Source organism: Octodon degus, unplaced genomic scaffold (assembly GCF_000260255.1).
Source record: "Octodon degus isolate 3935 unplaced genomic scaffold, OctDeg1.0 scaffold00015, whole genome shotgun sequence".
In the NCBI taxonomy this organism is placed as follows: Eukaryota; Metazoa; Chordata; class Mammalia; order Rodentia; family Octodontidae; genus Octodon; species Octodon degus.
This window is the reverse complement of record NW_004524591.1, coordinates 6,188,266-6,202,289: the sequence shown is the minus strand read 5'-3', so window position 1 is coordinate 6,202,289 and position 14,024 is coordinate 6,188,266. Positions and strand designations below refer to the sequence as shown.

The 14,024-nt window shown below is 41.0% G+C and overlaps 1 protein-coding gene across 1 annotated transcript in view; it reads right to left on the bottom strand.

Moving 5' to 3' along the window:
- The window catches only part of Bzw2 (basic leucine zipper and W2 domains 2), a 42,578-nt gene extending 31,240 nt beyond the window's left edge, over positions 1–11,338 (bottom strand). Inside the window, exons 1-3 of the mRNA XM_004626435.3 lie at positions 11,317–11,338; positions 8,992–9,056; positions 1,459–1,635 (exon numbers count right to left, since the gene is read on the bottom strand). Coding sequence (XP_004626492.1) covers positions 1,459–1,635; positions 8,992–9,049 — 235 coding nt within the window. The 5' untranslated portion in view covers positions 9,050–9,056; positions 11,317–11,338. The remainder of the gene's footprint in view (positions 1–1,458; positions 1,636–8,991; positions 9,057–11,316) is intronic.
- Positions 11,339–14,024: the final 2,686 nt, after the last annotated feature.

Here is a 14,024-nt window from a genome sequence, read left to right as displayed (position 1 = left end):
GTAGAGCAGGAAGCACCCCTGGGCCCCACGCCCGAGTCCCTGGAACAATCACATGCTCCCATACATTGGGCAAAGGTCCCTCAAACAATGAAAACTGCAGGCCTAGGAAAATGGACCCCTGCTGGTGATTTAGGGCTATCACAAGAACTAATTATTAATAACTAAGATCTGAAAAAGCCCAAGACAGGAAAAATGTATGGTCAGGCTAGCCACAAAACAACTGGAACAGCTCTTTCATGGCTTTAAATGTCTTCTGAAGTTCTCTCCACGAATGCCTCTGCTTGGCATGCTCAGCCGTTACTTTGCTTCCACCAGCCTGTAACAACTACAAATCTTCTGCCTTTAATCCTTTTTTTTGTCTTCAATATTTGAGATTTTATTGGTCGTGTTGAGGATCAGTACACAGGATTCACTTTGTACACAATTCTTAACACACAGACCAAAAAGAGCCATGTGTTGTTTTTCAGTGATTTCAGTGACTTTCCAGCTTCAAATTTAGAGGCAAATTTTCTGTAAGAGGATTAAGTACCAGTACCTTCAAATGCTGACAAAGTGTTACTTAAGACCCACTAATTCACAATTGTGTATCACATACACTACATATTCAAATTTTTGATCTTTCATGGCACATTAATAAAATGAGGCGAACCGGATTTCCACTACCAAAGATGTTACAGAGTGTACAGGATTCTGACAGGGCAGCAATTAGGAAGTAGTTTTCTTCAGGACACAATTCTAGTAAAAACATGGGAATAGAAGTCATTTAAAGTATCCAAGACATTAAATGTCTGACTGTGTAATTCCAAATTGCCACTTAGTATGCTTTGTATTATAGGATATAAAACTAACCCCACCTATGGATTGTTCAGCTGACACCCAAGACAGGCAAAGCCTGCCATAATTCAGTATCTCACTATTTTTGGTGGTACCAAAAAATAAACAGAGAGTGATTTCACCTCTAAAAAAATCATTTATATCTAAAAAATGCGATGAGATGGGATTCCCTCAGCACACTGAAGGCCTAGATGTGACACATGCACGCTCTTCCACAAAATTAACATTTTTTGGGCCCCTCCATACCTTTTTTTCCCCCGTGGCCAGCTCAGCCCACCTCACCCGGGGGGCGGGGCTGGCACAGCATGTGGTGCCGGGGATCAAACCACAGTCCTTGTGTGCTTGCCTAAGCTGGCACTTTGGCAGCCTCATTAGCCCTCCGGAAACATTTGAGGATTAGGAGTGTATGTGCTGGGACAATGGCTTTCAAAAGCAAAGTTGCAAACTGTTATAACCTTTCAGTTCGACACCTTGATCACCCAGGAATCATGTTAAACCTACAGTACTACCATTCCAAACTGTAACTGAGGTAAACATTGTAGATTCCTATTTGCATTTTTAAAGATCCTGTCTTATAGGGATACATGACAACAGAATTACAATGAGTAAGATGCCGTCACTGACCCAGCATGCTGCCAGCCACCAGGATGTCGAAGAGCGTGTCTGCATAGCGACGGTAATCTAATCTCGAGCCCGTGGAGTCCAGAAATTTGGCTACAGCTTCAAGGTCATCACCAGCTTCATTAAGCCCCTGGACAAGTGTATCCCTGAAGACTGTGGGTTCGAATTTCTCTTTTTCATCTAAAATTTAAAAGATCAAGATTATTCCTCTGTGTACAAGTCACATTCCCCCAAAGAGACAGAGCCATGTGTGCTCTCTGTTCACTGCTATTTCACAGAATGATTATTTAAAAATTGAAACACAATTCAAATTTTTCTATCAGATTTGCATGTTCCGAAACAACTTGTTTAAACATTTACCCAAGCAATAAGGTACTCCTGTTGAAAGGCCACAGAAATATTTGACTCTCTAACTCATAAATAATAAAATTAATGGAAATTCATTCATAGCATTTGTAGGGTAGGCCAAAGTGAATTACTAACTCCAGCCATCAGAGAAAAAACAGTGTAATAAGAAACTTAAACTACTGTTTCATACATGATTAAGAAAATTATCTAGAAAAATCACCAAAGAATATAGGAAAATGTAAACATAAAGGTTGATATGGAGGAAACAAGGGCTATCTCTCTTATAAGAGTACCTAAGTATTTAGTAATACATGTTATGAACTATCTGTGCCTATTTAGTTTTGGAGCACTCTAAGCTTTATGCCTTCCTAGCCCCTTGGCATTCTTAAAGAATACTGAGGACTCCAAAGGGCTTTTTGTTCATGGAGGTTATAACCACACTATTTTATTAGGTGTTCGACCAGAAAATTTTAGAATAATTATTAATCTTTTTAATGTCTGGTTTAATCAGGAGATGGATAGATTCTTATACCCACTGCATTCAACCTAGTCTAATAGTACACATTTTACAGACCAGAAAACTCATGAGAGGATATGAAAGAGGTAAATAATATCAGGATTATTATAAAAATGATTTTGGGGATCTCTTAAAAGGGCCTCGGAGGACATAAGCAAATGTAAATATTACATAGCCTTCTATTCTCAGGGAATTCTGATAAAACAAGTATGAAATGATGGCAAAGGCATACATGAGAGGCATAAGCCAAGGGCTGCAGTGAGCTAGGCCCGTGGGGGAGAAGCAGCGCGGCGCACACGTGGTGAGGTCGGGATGGGGAGGAGATCTGTCCTCACCCCTAGAGATACAGCGCTGCCCCCCTGCGGAAGTCGAGAGAAAGAAGAGAAAAGAAGGAAGAAGGAGGGGAAACATCATAAAAGATTTCATGAATAAAAGTGAGTCCTTGGAAATAAAACATAGAGAAAAGTTAAAAACTCAACAACTGAAAGAGAAAGCTGAGAATCTTCGTTAGAAACTAGATAATAAGAACAAAAAGAAAAGGGCAGACCAGTCAAATATCCAAATAAAAAGTAGAGCGAAATCAACAAAATTTGTAATTACATTAAACATTTCAAAGAAGTTCCACAGAACTGAAACATGTCCAAATAGAAGCTGCTAGAGCCACCAGCAGTGACTGAGGTGGACGCACTGCCCGGCTCACCCTCATCACCATGTGTTTCAGAAGACCGGTCACAAAGCTACCTGAATTTCCTGGGATAAATTAAACAAAGCAAAGTAAAAAAGCAACAACAAAAATAAGCCACACAAAATGTCAAGAAACAAAATGACACCAACTGCTCGGCAGTTCATGAAATATCAGAAAGCAGAAGAAATTTCATCAAAGCTCTGAAGAAAACAATTTTTCTAATCCAGAATCCTACTGTTTGGCCAAACCATTCATTAATCAAGAGCAAGAGCAAAGTTCACATGTACTGAAACATTCAAAGCCTGAAAAAGGAGAGTAACTAAGGAGTAGGTCAAAAGGTCCTAGAAGAAAGGGGAAGCATAGACAAGCTAGGGCATCAGCACTCCTGTGGGAAAGGGTGAAAGGGCATTTCCAACATTCCATCTTGACAGCTCTACAGCTGGCTTAGTAACCTGACCAGGACTGAATTCTTCAATATATCATATATAATGTGATAGGAATAAAGAATTCCTACAATAAACTATCACTGCTAGAATCCCTAAAGTTCTTTGTATTAAGAGATTTGTACAACAAAGGGAAAGGCTCACTAGCCTCAAGGTACAGAAAACTAAACCAAAAGAAGGTAAATTATTAAAATTATTTAATAAAAGATAATGAAATAATTTCAGGAAAAAAAACATAATCAAGTACCAGTTCAGCTGTGACTAGCATGTAGAAAGTCGTAACATAAGTCTGAACACTGGTCTAGCTGCACTTAGTAGGCAATGATGAACAGAGTGGCAGGGCACAAGGCATACAAGAGGGTGTGGGCGGGAAAAGGCTGATGTTTCCACTTCTACCCTAGGAAGCAAGTATTTAAACTGCCCCAGAAAAGCCAAGGGATAACCATATAAGAATGCTGTTTGGCAGCACGAATATAAATGTGAAAGGCAGCAGTTAGAAGAGTTGAAAGAGTTCCTCTGGGGAGTAGACCTGCTGTTGTTATAACATGTCTTACAGAGCTGTTTGACTATTTAAACCATGTGCTTGCATAATTTTGATAAAATTAAAACTACATTTAAAAACCAAACTGTCTGGTTTGTACAGACTGGCTGCTTGGAGTTTTCTAACAGAAGGGATGGGTTACAAAAGTGGTTAACACCGCTTACATCAGCCTCAGACCCAGAGCAGAATGGCATTCCCAGTACCAGTTGGAGTCACAGGGTGTGAGACGCCATCGAGACACACATAAATTAACTGGAACAATATTTGTCATACACAAAAGATAGAAGGTCTTTTTGATGCCATAAGGAAAACATTATGCAGCCACGGACATGCAATTGTTGACAGTGGAACAAACATAATTAGGGTCTTGTTGTGGCAAGGGGGAGGGGAAAGCAGATAAGAGCTCCAGAATATAGCCTGTGGGGCTGGAGGAAAGGGCGACTGCTTCGCCATGCTAGAGGAACCCAGCAAGAGCAGAGATAACTTGATCATTACTCAAGATCTGGCCAAAGGGTAATTGTTTCTCTCAGGAGAATTTTTCCCCTTTTCTATGAGAACATAGGAAGTGAAAGACCACAGGCTGTTTATTAGGCCTTACCATCAACTTTCAAAGTCAACTGAGGCCGTCCTCACTAACACACTACAAGGTTGGATGTCACTGCAGGGAGATCAGATTTTAATGATTTGAAAATTAGAAATCGAGGTATTGGGAATGTAAGTAGGGTAAATAAGAAAAAAACAAAAAACAAAAAACAACCACAGACCACACTGAGAATCTCCACCAAAGACTTCATTTTGAATATAAGAGACAAATTAAAATACCTTGTGGGGCCAGGGAGATGGCTCAGTGGAATAAGTGCTTCCCTGGCAAGCGCAAGGGGCCTGAGTTCAATCCCCAGTTCCGCAAAAACAAAAAACAAAACAAAACAAAAAAACCCAAAAAGCCCAAACCTTGTGTCTCTATAAAGGTCTTCATCTCTCATGATTTTCCAAGAGAACTGCCAAGGAAGACGAAAAGTTAAAGAAAACATATCCTGGCCAAGGAACTGAGCAATAAAGCATTATGTCAAAAAGATCATTTGTGGGGACCCCTCCAGACCCAGCCCAAGCTCAGGCCCGGCTGGTGTGTGGGAGAGCTTCCGTGCTCCCCTGTGCCCCCTGAACCCCTCCAGACCCAGCCCAGGCCTGGCGTACAGGCCTGGGGTGAAACTGCAGCTGAAATCCCTACAGAGAGGCGAGGGGCCAGAACCACACAGATAATCCAGGAGCAGATCATCGTGCCAGAGGGGCACAGCAGGTTCACTTCCAAGGACTGCAGCAGGAAGGAGCTGAGCACCGCAGCCAGACCCAAGCCAGGTACAACTGGATGAACTCAGACTTCGTAGATCTGCACCTGAAGCTGCTAAGGTTATGACTGCACCAAAGCTCTACACCAAAGGTCAGAGTACAGTGCTACACAAAATAAGAAAGAGAAGGAGAGAAATGCAATCTCAGGCCTCAAGCCCACCCAGACCAAGTGCAGAGGACACTAGCACAGAAGCAACTGGGAATCACACAGCTGAAATGTCTGAATTAATAGCATCTGCAGTAAAGAAACAACTGCAGAAAGGTATAGAGGAACTCAGATCAGAAATAACCTCTGAAAAAGATCATTTGTGTATTACCAGGCTTGACTATCTTAGAAATTATGACAGCATCACAGAACTAATATTCTTTCTCTGGCTGAAAAATATCCTCCACCTGAGAAGACAGTATCCACTGAGAGGAAAAGAAAACTCTTACACAAGAAAATGGCAAGAACACTGGCGAATCACAGGTCATTTTACCCAAAGAATCCTTTCTGTCTGGAGCAACAGTGTATCATGTATTTGTATTTCATTTGAGAACGGATTAGTAGAAATTCTTACAAACTCCTAACAAAAATGGGCCACTAGGGGCCGGGGAGATAATTCAGCAGAATAAGTGCTTGCCTGGCAAGCGCAGCATCCTGAGTTCAATCTCTGGTACTGCAAAAAAATAAATAAAATAAAATAATAAAAAGTGCCACTGCCTCCTTTGGCAAGCCTCCCTTGAGGTAGAAAGTATATAATTAGGGCCTGCGATTTGTACCATTAGTGAATCAGAGTATGATACTGGAGTGTCATAATGGCCTTTGTAGAGAAACAGGCCTATTCTTGACATTCAAATATGCCTGTATGCTATCTAATTATATTGCTTGCTGTTTGAACTATGGCAACGCATAGATAGAGCATCTGCCCAATCTGTTAATAAATTGATAAACAACATATCCTTTATCTCTTCCTGAAGGGTACTAAGCTATAGTAAGAAGCATCATGTATATTCTAATTATACATACTACTTTTATATATCTTAAGGTTTAAAGGTTTATTCAGTTACTAACACCACTTACGGTAAAGCTCTTTTGTAGTGTTTCGTCGTGCAGTGCTGGGAACTGAACCCAGAGCCCCATGCATGCGAGGCAAGAGCTCTGGCACTGAACCACATCCCTAGTTCGGTAAGCCGAATAGTGATTTAAAATGAACAGCACAAAGCTTAAGTCTCAGGGAGAAACCTGAATACTGTCACTTCCAATGCCTACAAGTTGTTTATTTTTATCATCTTCTACTTTAATTTTATCCATTTTCCCTAAACAGGCACATGTTGATAGCAGAAAAAATATACATCATAGAGCTTCATGTGGAGGAAGCAGACAAGAACGCTGAAGAGCTAATTCTGTGAGCTGAAGAAGCGGGTAACTATCTCAGCTAAGAAGAACCAATAGGCAAGCAAAGACTTTACCTTCATGCAGGATCTGGCCACCAGAGTAATTTCTCCTCCTGAGAGAAAGCTATTTTCTTTTCTATATGATGAGAATATAGGAAGTGAAAAGACCACAGACTGCTTAGTAAGTCTTGTGACCAGCTTCCAAAATCAGGTGAGGCCTGGCCTCCCCCTAAAGGCGCTCCGAGGATGTAGTGTGGCAGGGTTGTTCCAGCTGAGCAAAGGCCTGAGACACCCTCAGTACTTTCCCTTCCCTTACCTCCCCAAACTGCTGACCATGTACCTGAAGGTGCTGCCGCACTGCTAAAGCAAAGCCAAAGCACGGCAAGTCATCAGCAGGCAACCTGAGGTTGAAACAATTCATTTTTTCCATTCAGCAGCATGGCACAAAATGGCTCAAATGCTGCTCAACCACCATCTGACCCGAGACATATAAATCCAGATCGACTGACAAACAAGCTGTCTTTCCCAGTAACTTTCCCTGGGTACGTTCATGACACAGTCATGACACGCACATGAATCAGCGCAAACTGCTCCGCAGGATTACAAGTCCTTTCCGGTTCCACGCTGCCAGCTGCTGGGAAGGGCCGGTTACTTGTGGAATCTCATCTGCACTTGCGCAACCCCAGCCTGCGCCACAGTGGCTGCTGAGCTCAGTGCATCCGCCGTGCTCACCAGACTGCCTGAGCTGGCGATCCAGGTGTGAGATTAGCACACTGCCTCGGCAGGCAGGCGGGCAGTGCCAAACCTCTGTGCACCTCCCAGTCAGGCACAGATTAGCCAGCATCACATTCCTGGGCCCACAATTGTCCCCTCGTAGCGCTCCCCTGGTATTGCCTTTCAAAATCATCTATGTGAGTTTTTTCTTTAAAGAAGCTTCTCATAGTGTGCGACACACTAGTCAGTGCCTTGTGCTGGCATTAGATGCCAGATTCCACTGGGGAAACACACAATCTGTATGCGTGAGACAAGGACTAAGAATACGGAGGTGCTAGTGCTACCTTGTCCCTCCAGCTTAGGTAATCAAGTTCAGGCTTCCTTCTGCCCAGGGACTCCTCCAAGCTCTTCCGAGCCAAATGACCGGTGCACTGGGACTTCCGGTCTTTCCAGCTGACCAGACTCCTACTTAGGTGGACACAGCCCTGCATGACTACCCAGCTGCCGGGGCTGCCTCAGCCCTGGTCATGCCAAGGGCATACGGAGTGGGCTACTGCCGAGACAACTTTCTACAGAATTTCTACAGACAGCAGCTCTATTCAAAGGCCACTTGCCTTTCTCTCACAAGATAATTCTTAAATATTTTTCAGCTGTTCTCTAAGTCAGTTAACAATTCATCTCATGTTTCTTCTTTGAAAGAATTTCTTTATGGAGTTTCAGTCTGTTTTTAGACACAAGAGAATATCCAAAGTGTGCAACACTGACTATCTGTATAAAACTGACTGAAAATCATATTCAAAATATTGTTTATTCAAAGAGGATGGCAAATATATTAAAAAGTCACTCACACAGAGAGATTTTTGTCATCAAAGAGTAGCTGTCTACTGCTATTATGCCCACAAAAAGACACATGAAAATACTATGAATTTTAAGAACATTAGGGCAAAAGATTTGACTTCCTAAATTCTGAGAAAGTTAAAAACAAAACAAAACTCTTCCATCTCTCTCTCCCTAACTTATTACCTCACAGTATAAGAATCTTTACCATTGACAAAGAAACACAATGAAAACAAAACCTAAATACAAATGCTGAAGTAAAAATGATAGTTTATCAAAAAAAAAAATGATTTGATACAGCTACACAGTCCAGACTTGTAGTGATCCTCCTGTCTCAGCCTCCCCAGCGCTAGAATTACAGGCGTGTGTCACCATGCCTGGTTTCGTTGGCCAGCATGGTGTAACTGGTATTCCAAGGCTGGCATGGCATATGGTACCTGGGATCAAACTCGGGTCCTTGAACTTATAAGGCAGGTGCTTAGACCACAGAGCTATCTCCCCAGCCCAACTGTTTTAATTTTGTAAAGAGACATATATCTCACACAAGCAGAATGACTTGTCCGGCAAAGACCCAAGAAACTGGTTATTTGAGATTCTACATTTGAGTCTCTTAAGGAATAGCACTTGTGAGGGTAAATGGAAGCAGGGATCGCCATGGTTCTTATCCTTCTGCCTTAATTGTTAACCTTATACATACATACAAACACACACAGAAAACACAACCTACCCCTTTTCCGAGTTTTGAACCGCTGGCCTGTTAGCACTGGCTTCTGATGCTTATTCATAAAATTTCTGAAAAAGAAAAGATTAGCGTTTTAAAATACTTCATATAAATATATAGCTATTAGTGTATATTCAACTTCAAACATAAATAAAAATACCTTTTAACTACTAGACTAGCAAAGACATTAAAGTGCTGGCACAGGACATAGGGAAAACCACGGCAGATGTTAACTGCGGCAGACGCTGGACGCTATGTAATGTCTTTTGGGGAGCAGTTGGTGAAAATCTATGAATATGCACATGGGTATAACCTGTGGCCCAGCAATTCCTGGACCAGGCATTTATCCTGCATTTACACCCATGTGAGGATGCAAGTATGTGTCTGTGTACGTGTAAAGGATTTAACTGCAGCCCCGCGGGACTCATGAACAAAATGGCAAGCTAAGCACGTGCCCAGAAAGACGAGTCTGGTACACAAGCTACACTTAGCTAGGGCCTGGAGCCCCCGGCGCCTCGTGAGCGGGTGAACGAGATCAACCGCGCCGCAGCTCTTGCCCTGGCTCTGCTTCTGGTTTCACACGCGCGTGACCCCCCCCTTCCATCACTCGCTGCGTGTGAGCCACGCTGCCCTCTCCACTTTGCTTCTGACAGACTGGGCGAGGCCTGCTTTCTGAGGCCATCTACCTTTTCTCCTTCAGGAAGGTTGAAAACCTTGGCTGTTCACATGGCTTAATCTCTGCATTCATTTAACTGCCTCCTCTGCAGATAAACTCGGTCACTCCAATGCAAGCGACTCCTTGTCACTGTTTGTCCTTATCTAGCTTTTTCTTTTCTTTTTTTAAAAGGACTCTTTGCACTATTTCTCTGTGGTTCCTTTCTCTCAAGACAGCTTTTACCTCAGAGAAAGAAGGGACCTTGTAGGCTCTATGAAATATTGTGTCTTTCATACCTAAAAACTGGGCAAGGTACAGGCACTTATTAGATACTTGTCAAATAAGCTGCTCTACTGACATGGATGGGTATTCAAGGTATAGTGTTAGTGGAAAGGAAGCTACTAACTAGAAAAGAGTAAAGCATAACTCTTTACTTGCTTAAAACGCAGTAACAGTAACATACGTAGGGAAAATTTAAGGATAAAAATAGGTAAAATTTGCTCCCTAACATGTCTTAACCACTGAGAATAAGCCAGTCTGATTTACAGCACATAGCAAGACCTTGACTCAAAAATTAAAACAGAGAAACTAATTACAAAAACATAGCAAACATGAAACATAATTTAACATAAAGGAAGGAATTCTTCTCAAGTCTGTAAAGTAAAATGAACTCAAACACTGCTTTGAGAGTAATCGGTAAGGAAGCTAGAATCAATCCCGGAAGAAAAGCAGTGGAAGAGAGAAGTTCCAAATACTCCTAATACAACGTGACAGTTGAAACAATAGCAGTGCCCTGGGTAGTGAGGTACAGAAAGCGACCCCTCTGCTGTTTGCACAGGAGGCAACAGTTGTATTCTACAATAATTACAAATGTCACAAATTCAATCAGTGAAACCTCATTTCATTGATGGATGTTGGAAATAGTGCTTCTAATGCATTATTTATATTCACTACAAACTCGTTCAGAATGTTCCCTATTGGGGATTTTATCGGAGTCACTCTGAATGGGCAAACACTTAATTGGTGTAAAAGTGATGACATCTGATTGTGTGTTTCCTGTAATGTCTCCACACCTCCCACCTGGGCAAGTAATATTCCAATGTCTCCTTATTTTAAGGAAAAAATAAGACAAAACAGAACAACAACAAAAACCCATTAAAAGTTTAAGGTTTCACTCTAAGAAAAAGAGGAGGAGGAAGGGGACAAGGAGAAGGAGGAGAAGGAAGAGAAGGAGGAGGAGGAGGAGGAAGAGGAGGAGGAGGAGGAGGAGGAGGAATCCAAATAGCTTTAAATATCTTTAGCAGAACATGCAAGCCGTTACTCTCTACTGATGTTTTATTTTGTAGTTAAAAATAAAAATAAAAGTGTGAGTGTTCTCTAAAACATACTGTTGGTCTGGAACACGAACTCAGGGAATTCCATATCAAACTTTATCTTTGTACCCTCTTCTACTTTTTCTGATGATGGGGAATTATTAAGCACTGTGACAGAAGTACCGTGTTTCTAACCCTTGGCATTTTGAAGTACAGAAGTTTTGCCTCACAGCTCTGTTTTAGGAGTTTATTGTCCACACCCTGAACATGTGCAGGACAACATACTAGGAGCAAACATAAGCATCCATGCAAAGACCTTAACACACACACCCGCGACACGTAAAACAAAACCACAACACTCACCCATGTAGTGCAAGGCTGACTGCAGAGACTGTGCTCACTGAGTGTCACCTCTTAGCTGTTACTATTTGGGGCAGAGGCACGGCTTCCCTCTAAATTTAGCTCTCCCAGCTGGACTATAATCTGCCCCGGTGAGGGTCAGCCTTTATAAGGTCCTCACTGAGCACGTACCACAGCCCTGGCCTAAGAGAAGCTAGGACACATAAAAGATGGGGCTGGTTCAATCCTTAGAAAACGACAAAGAAAGAGTCACAAAGATTGTTCTACTAGGCCAGCAGGAAAAGCTTATGTTTATTGCTCTGCGTTACAAGTTCACATCGAGGAAAAATATGACAGTTTAAAAGGAGTTTAACAACATCCTCAAAGATCAAATTCATCTAATACACAATGTACGCATCATGATCTGACTTGCATTAAACAAACAAACAAAAATAAACCCATGAGCCAAACAGACAATAAAAATCGTCTGTCCCAGTGAACACAACAGCTTTATGGGTTGAATTTATTAAAATGCATAAATAAAAAAGCAAACACTATGGATTTTAGCATCTCACATGTCACACAAAAGACTAAATTTTAGCTATCTCAGAAGATACAGGGGCATCAGAAAAACACTTAAATTTAATCCATCAAAAATTTGGAAACTAATTATTAATAAACTAAACACTTTTAAAACAATGTCTATTTAAATCTAAATGGAAAAGGCTGAAGAAAATGGTTTTGGGTCTAACTTGTCAGATGTTTGTCATCTGCCTGACTGTGAACAGAACCATGGCAACGTCGAGCAGGTTCCACCCGTAACCTCTCGGACTAGGGGCTCAGGTGTGACCAAGGGCAGCAGCAAGGACGGCCTTGTGGCGCTCATGCTGCCACCTGCCTAGCCCACCGGAAGGGACGGGCACCTGAATGCTGACCCTTCGCCTTGCCTGGTATTCTTGTCTCCTTAATTCTGTTGTGGAAAGGAGCTGATTTATCAGAGAAGGACCTAGTCTCTCAGTTGTCCCAACAAAGAAATAACTGCTCTTAACTAGTTGCTCTAAAGGTTTGGTCTTTCACGTACCTGTCTGGTGGACAGTGAATGCACTTCACACTGAGCTACATATCCAGCCCTTTTTCTTTTCCTTTTCTGTTTTTCAGTCACTAAGTTGCCCAAGCTGAGCCTGAACTTGTGATCTGTCTACCTCAGCCTCTCAGAGCGCTCAGGACCACAGGCATGTGTGACCATGGCCTGCTTATACTGTATTTCTGATTGATCTTTTTTACACTAGGAAAAATCTAACCTGTAAAGATAGGCCATGCCACTAATATATGCTATGCATATAATCATGCCATTATCATCTGATAACATGACATGCTGCTATCATACAACGTCAACCTTTTAACATGCATACTTTAAAGCAAGGGTCACAATAAAAGGTCAGAAAGAAGATATTCTAACCATGTGTGGTGATGGACTCAATCTACATTACAATCATAATCTCTACTATCATATCATAAATACATTGTCCAGTGTGACAGTGGACACATTTGGCTGCTGTCCCTTTGAATCATGGCCAGTATGATTAAGAGGTAATATTCAACTTTATTTCATTTCTATTAAGTTTTAAATTTAGTCAATGTGACTAACAGCTACTCTGTCGGGTAACGCAGTTCTAAAGCTACGCTTACAGTTACGAATACGTAATTTGGAAGAACTGTGAAAACATTCAAACAGTAGGAATCTCTAATTAATATACTATAAATAAAGGAGAACAAGGATTATTTTGCCCAAATTTCAAAACCACATGGCCTCAGTGGTCAAGGAAAAGCAAAAGTCAGCACCCTGAAAAGAAACCTGTGGATTTAGTCAATATTCTTTAAGACTTTAGAGGAAAAGGATTTCAGAATCTAAAAAATACAGAGCAACAACATCACCACTTCCAGAGGAAAAAGCATTTCATAAAGATGAAACAACAGCAAAACAGAACTCCATAAAACTAAGCTCTTCTCTTGAAGTTCTCTGTGTTGAGTAGCAATATTCAAGAATTACCTTCTAATTTGTATTCTAAGAGATAAGGCACTATGAAAGAAAAAAAAACAAAAACAAATGATTCTTTCTATATAAGCTAAAACTAGAAGAACAGCATCATGAAATCCTTTAAAGAACATGTCGAGCCTAGGAAAGCTTGAGGGTGATAACACTGTCACAAAATTCTCGCCAAAGAAACAAAAATTAAATTGCCTCTGAACATTGAAATTATTAATGCTCTAAAGCAATCAACTACATATATGCCTGTAAAACCACTGTGCAATCTGTGGCCCAGAATAACAGTAACTTATTTAACAACCTTATGTTGGTTTTATAAGTAAGAGCCTTTTTATAACTCACCCAGCCTCTACAAACCCTAATTAAATGATCTAAAAATGTTAGTTTTAGTACTTAAAATTTTTAAAAAATTTATAATAGCAAATAGTCTAACTATAAGTTTGTAAGTAAAGCCAATGTTCTTTTCTGTAATACAAAAATAGTTGCTGTTACATGCTTGCCCCTTTATTCTTATCCTATTTAATACAAAACAACAAAATATTTTTGTCAAAAAGTATGACATTTAACAAATTTCCTCCAAAACCTTATGAACATCTCTTTCAGTGAAGAACATTAATGATAGATGAGCACACCCTGACTTTTAGACAACTCACCCCTCAAGTATGTTTCAGGTTGTTTTCAGAGC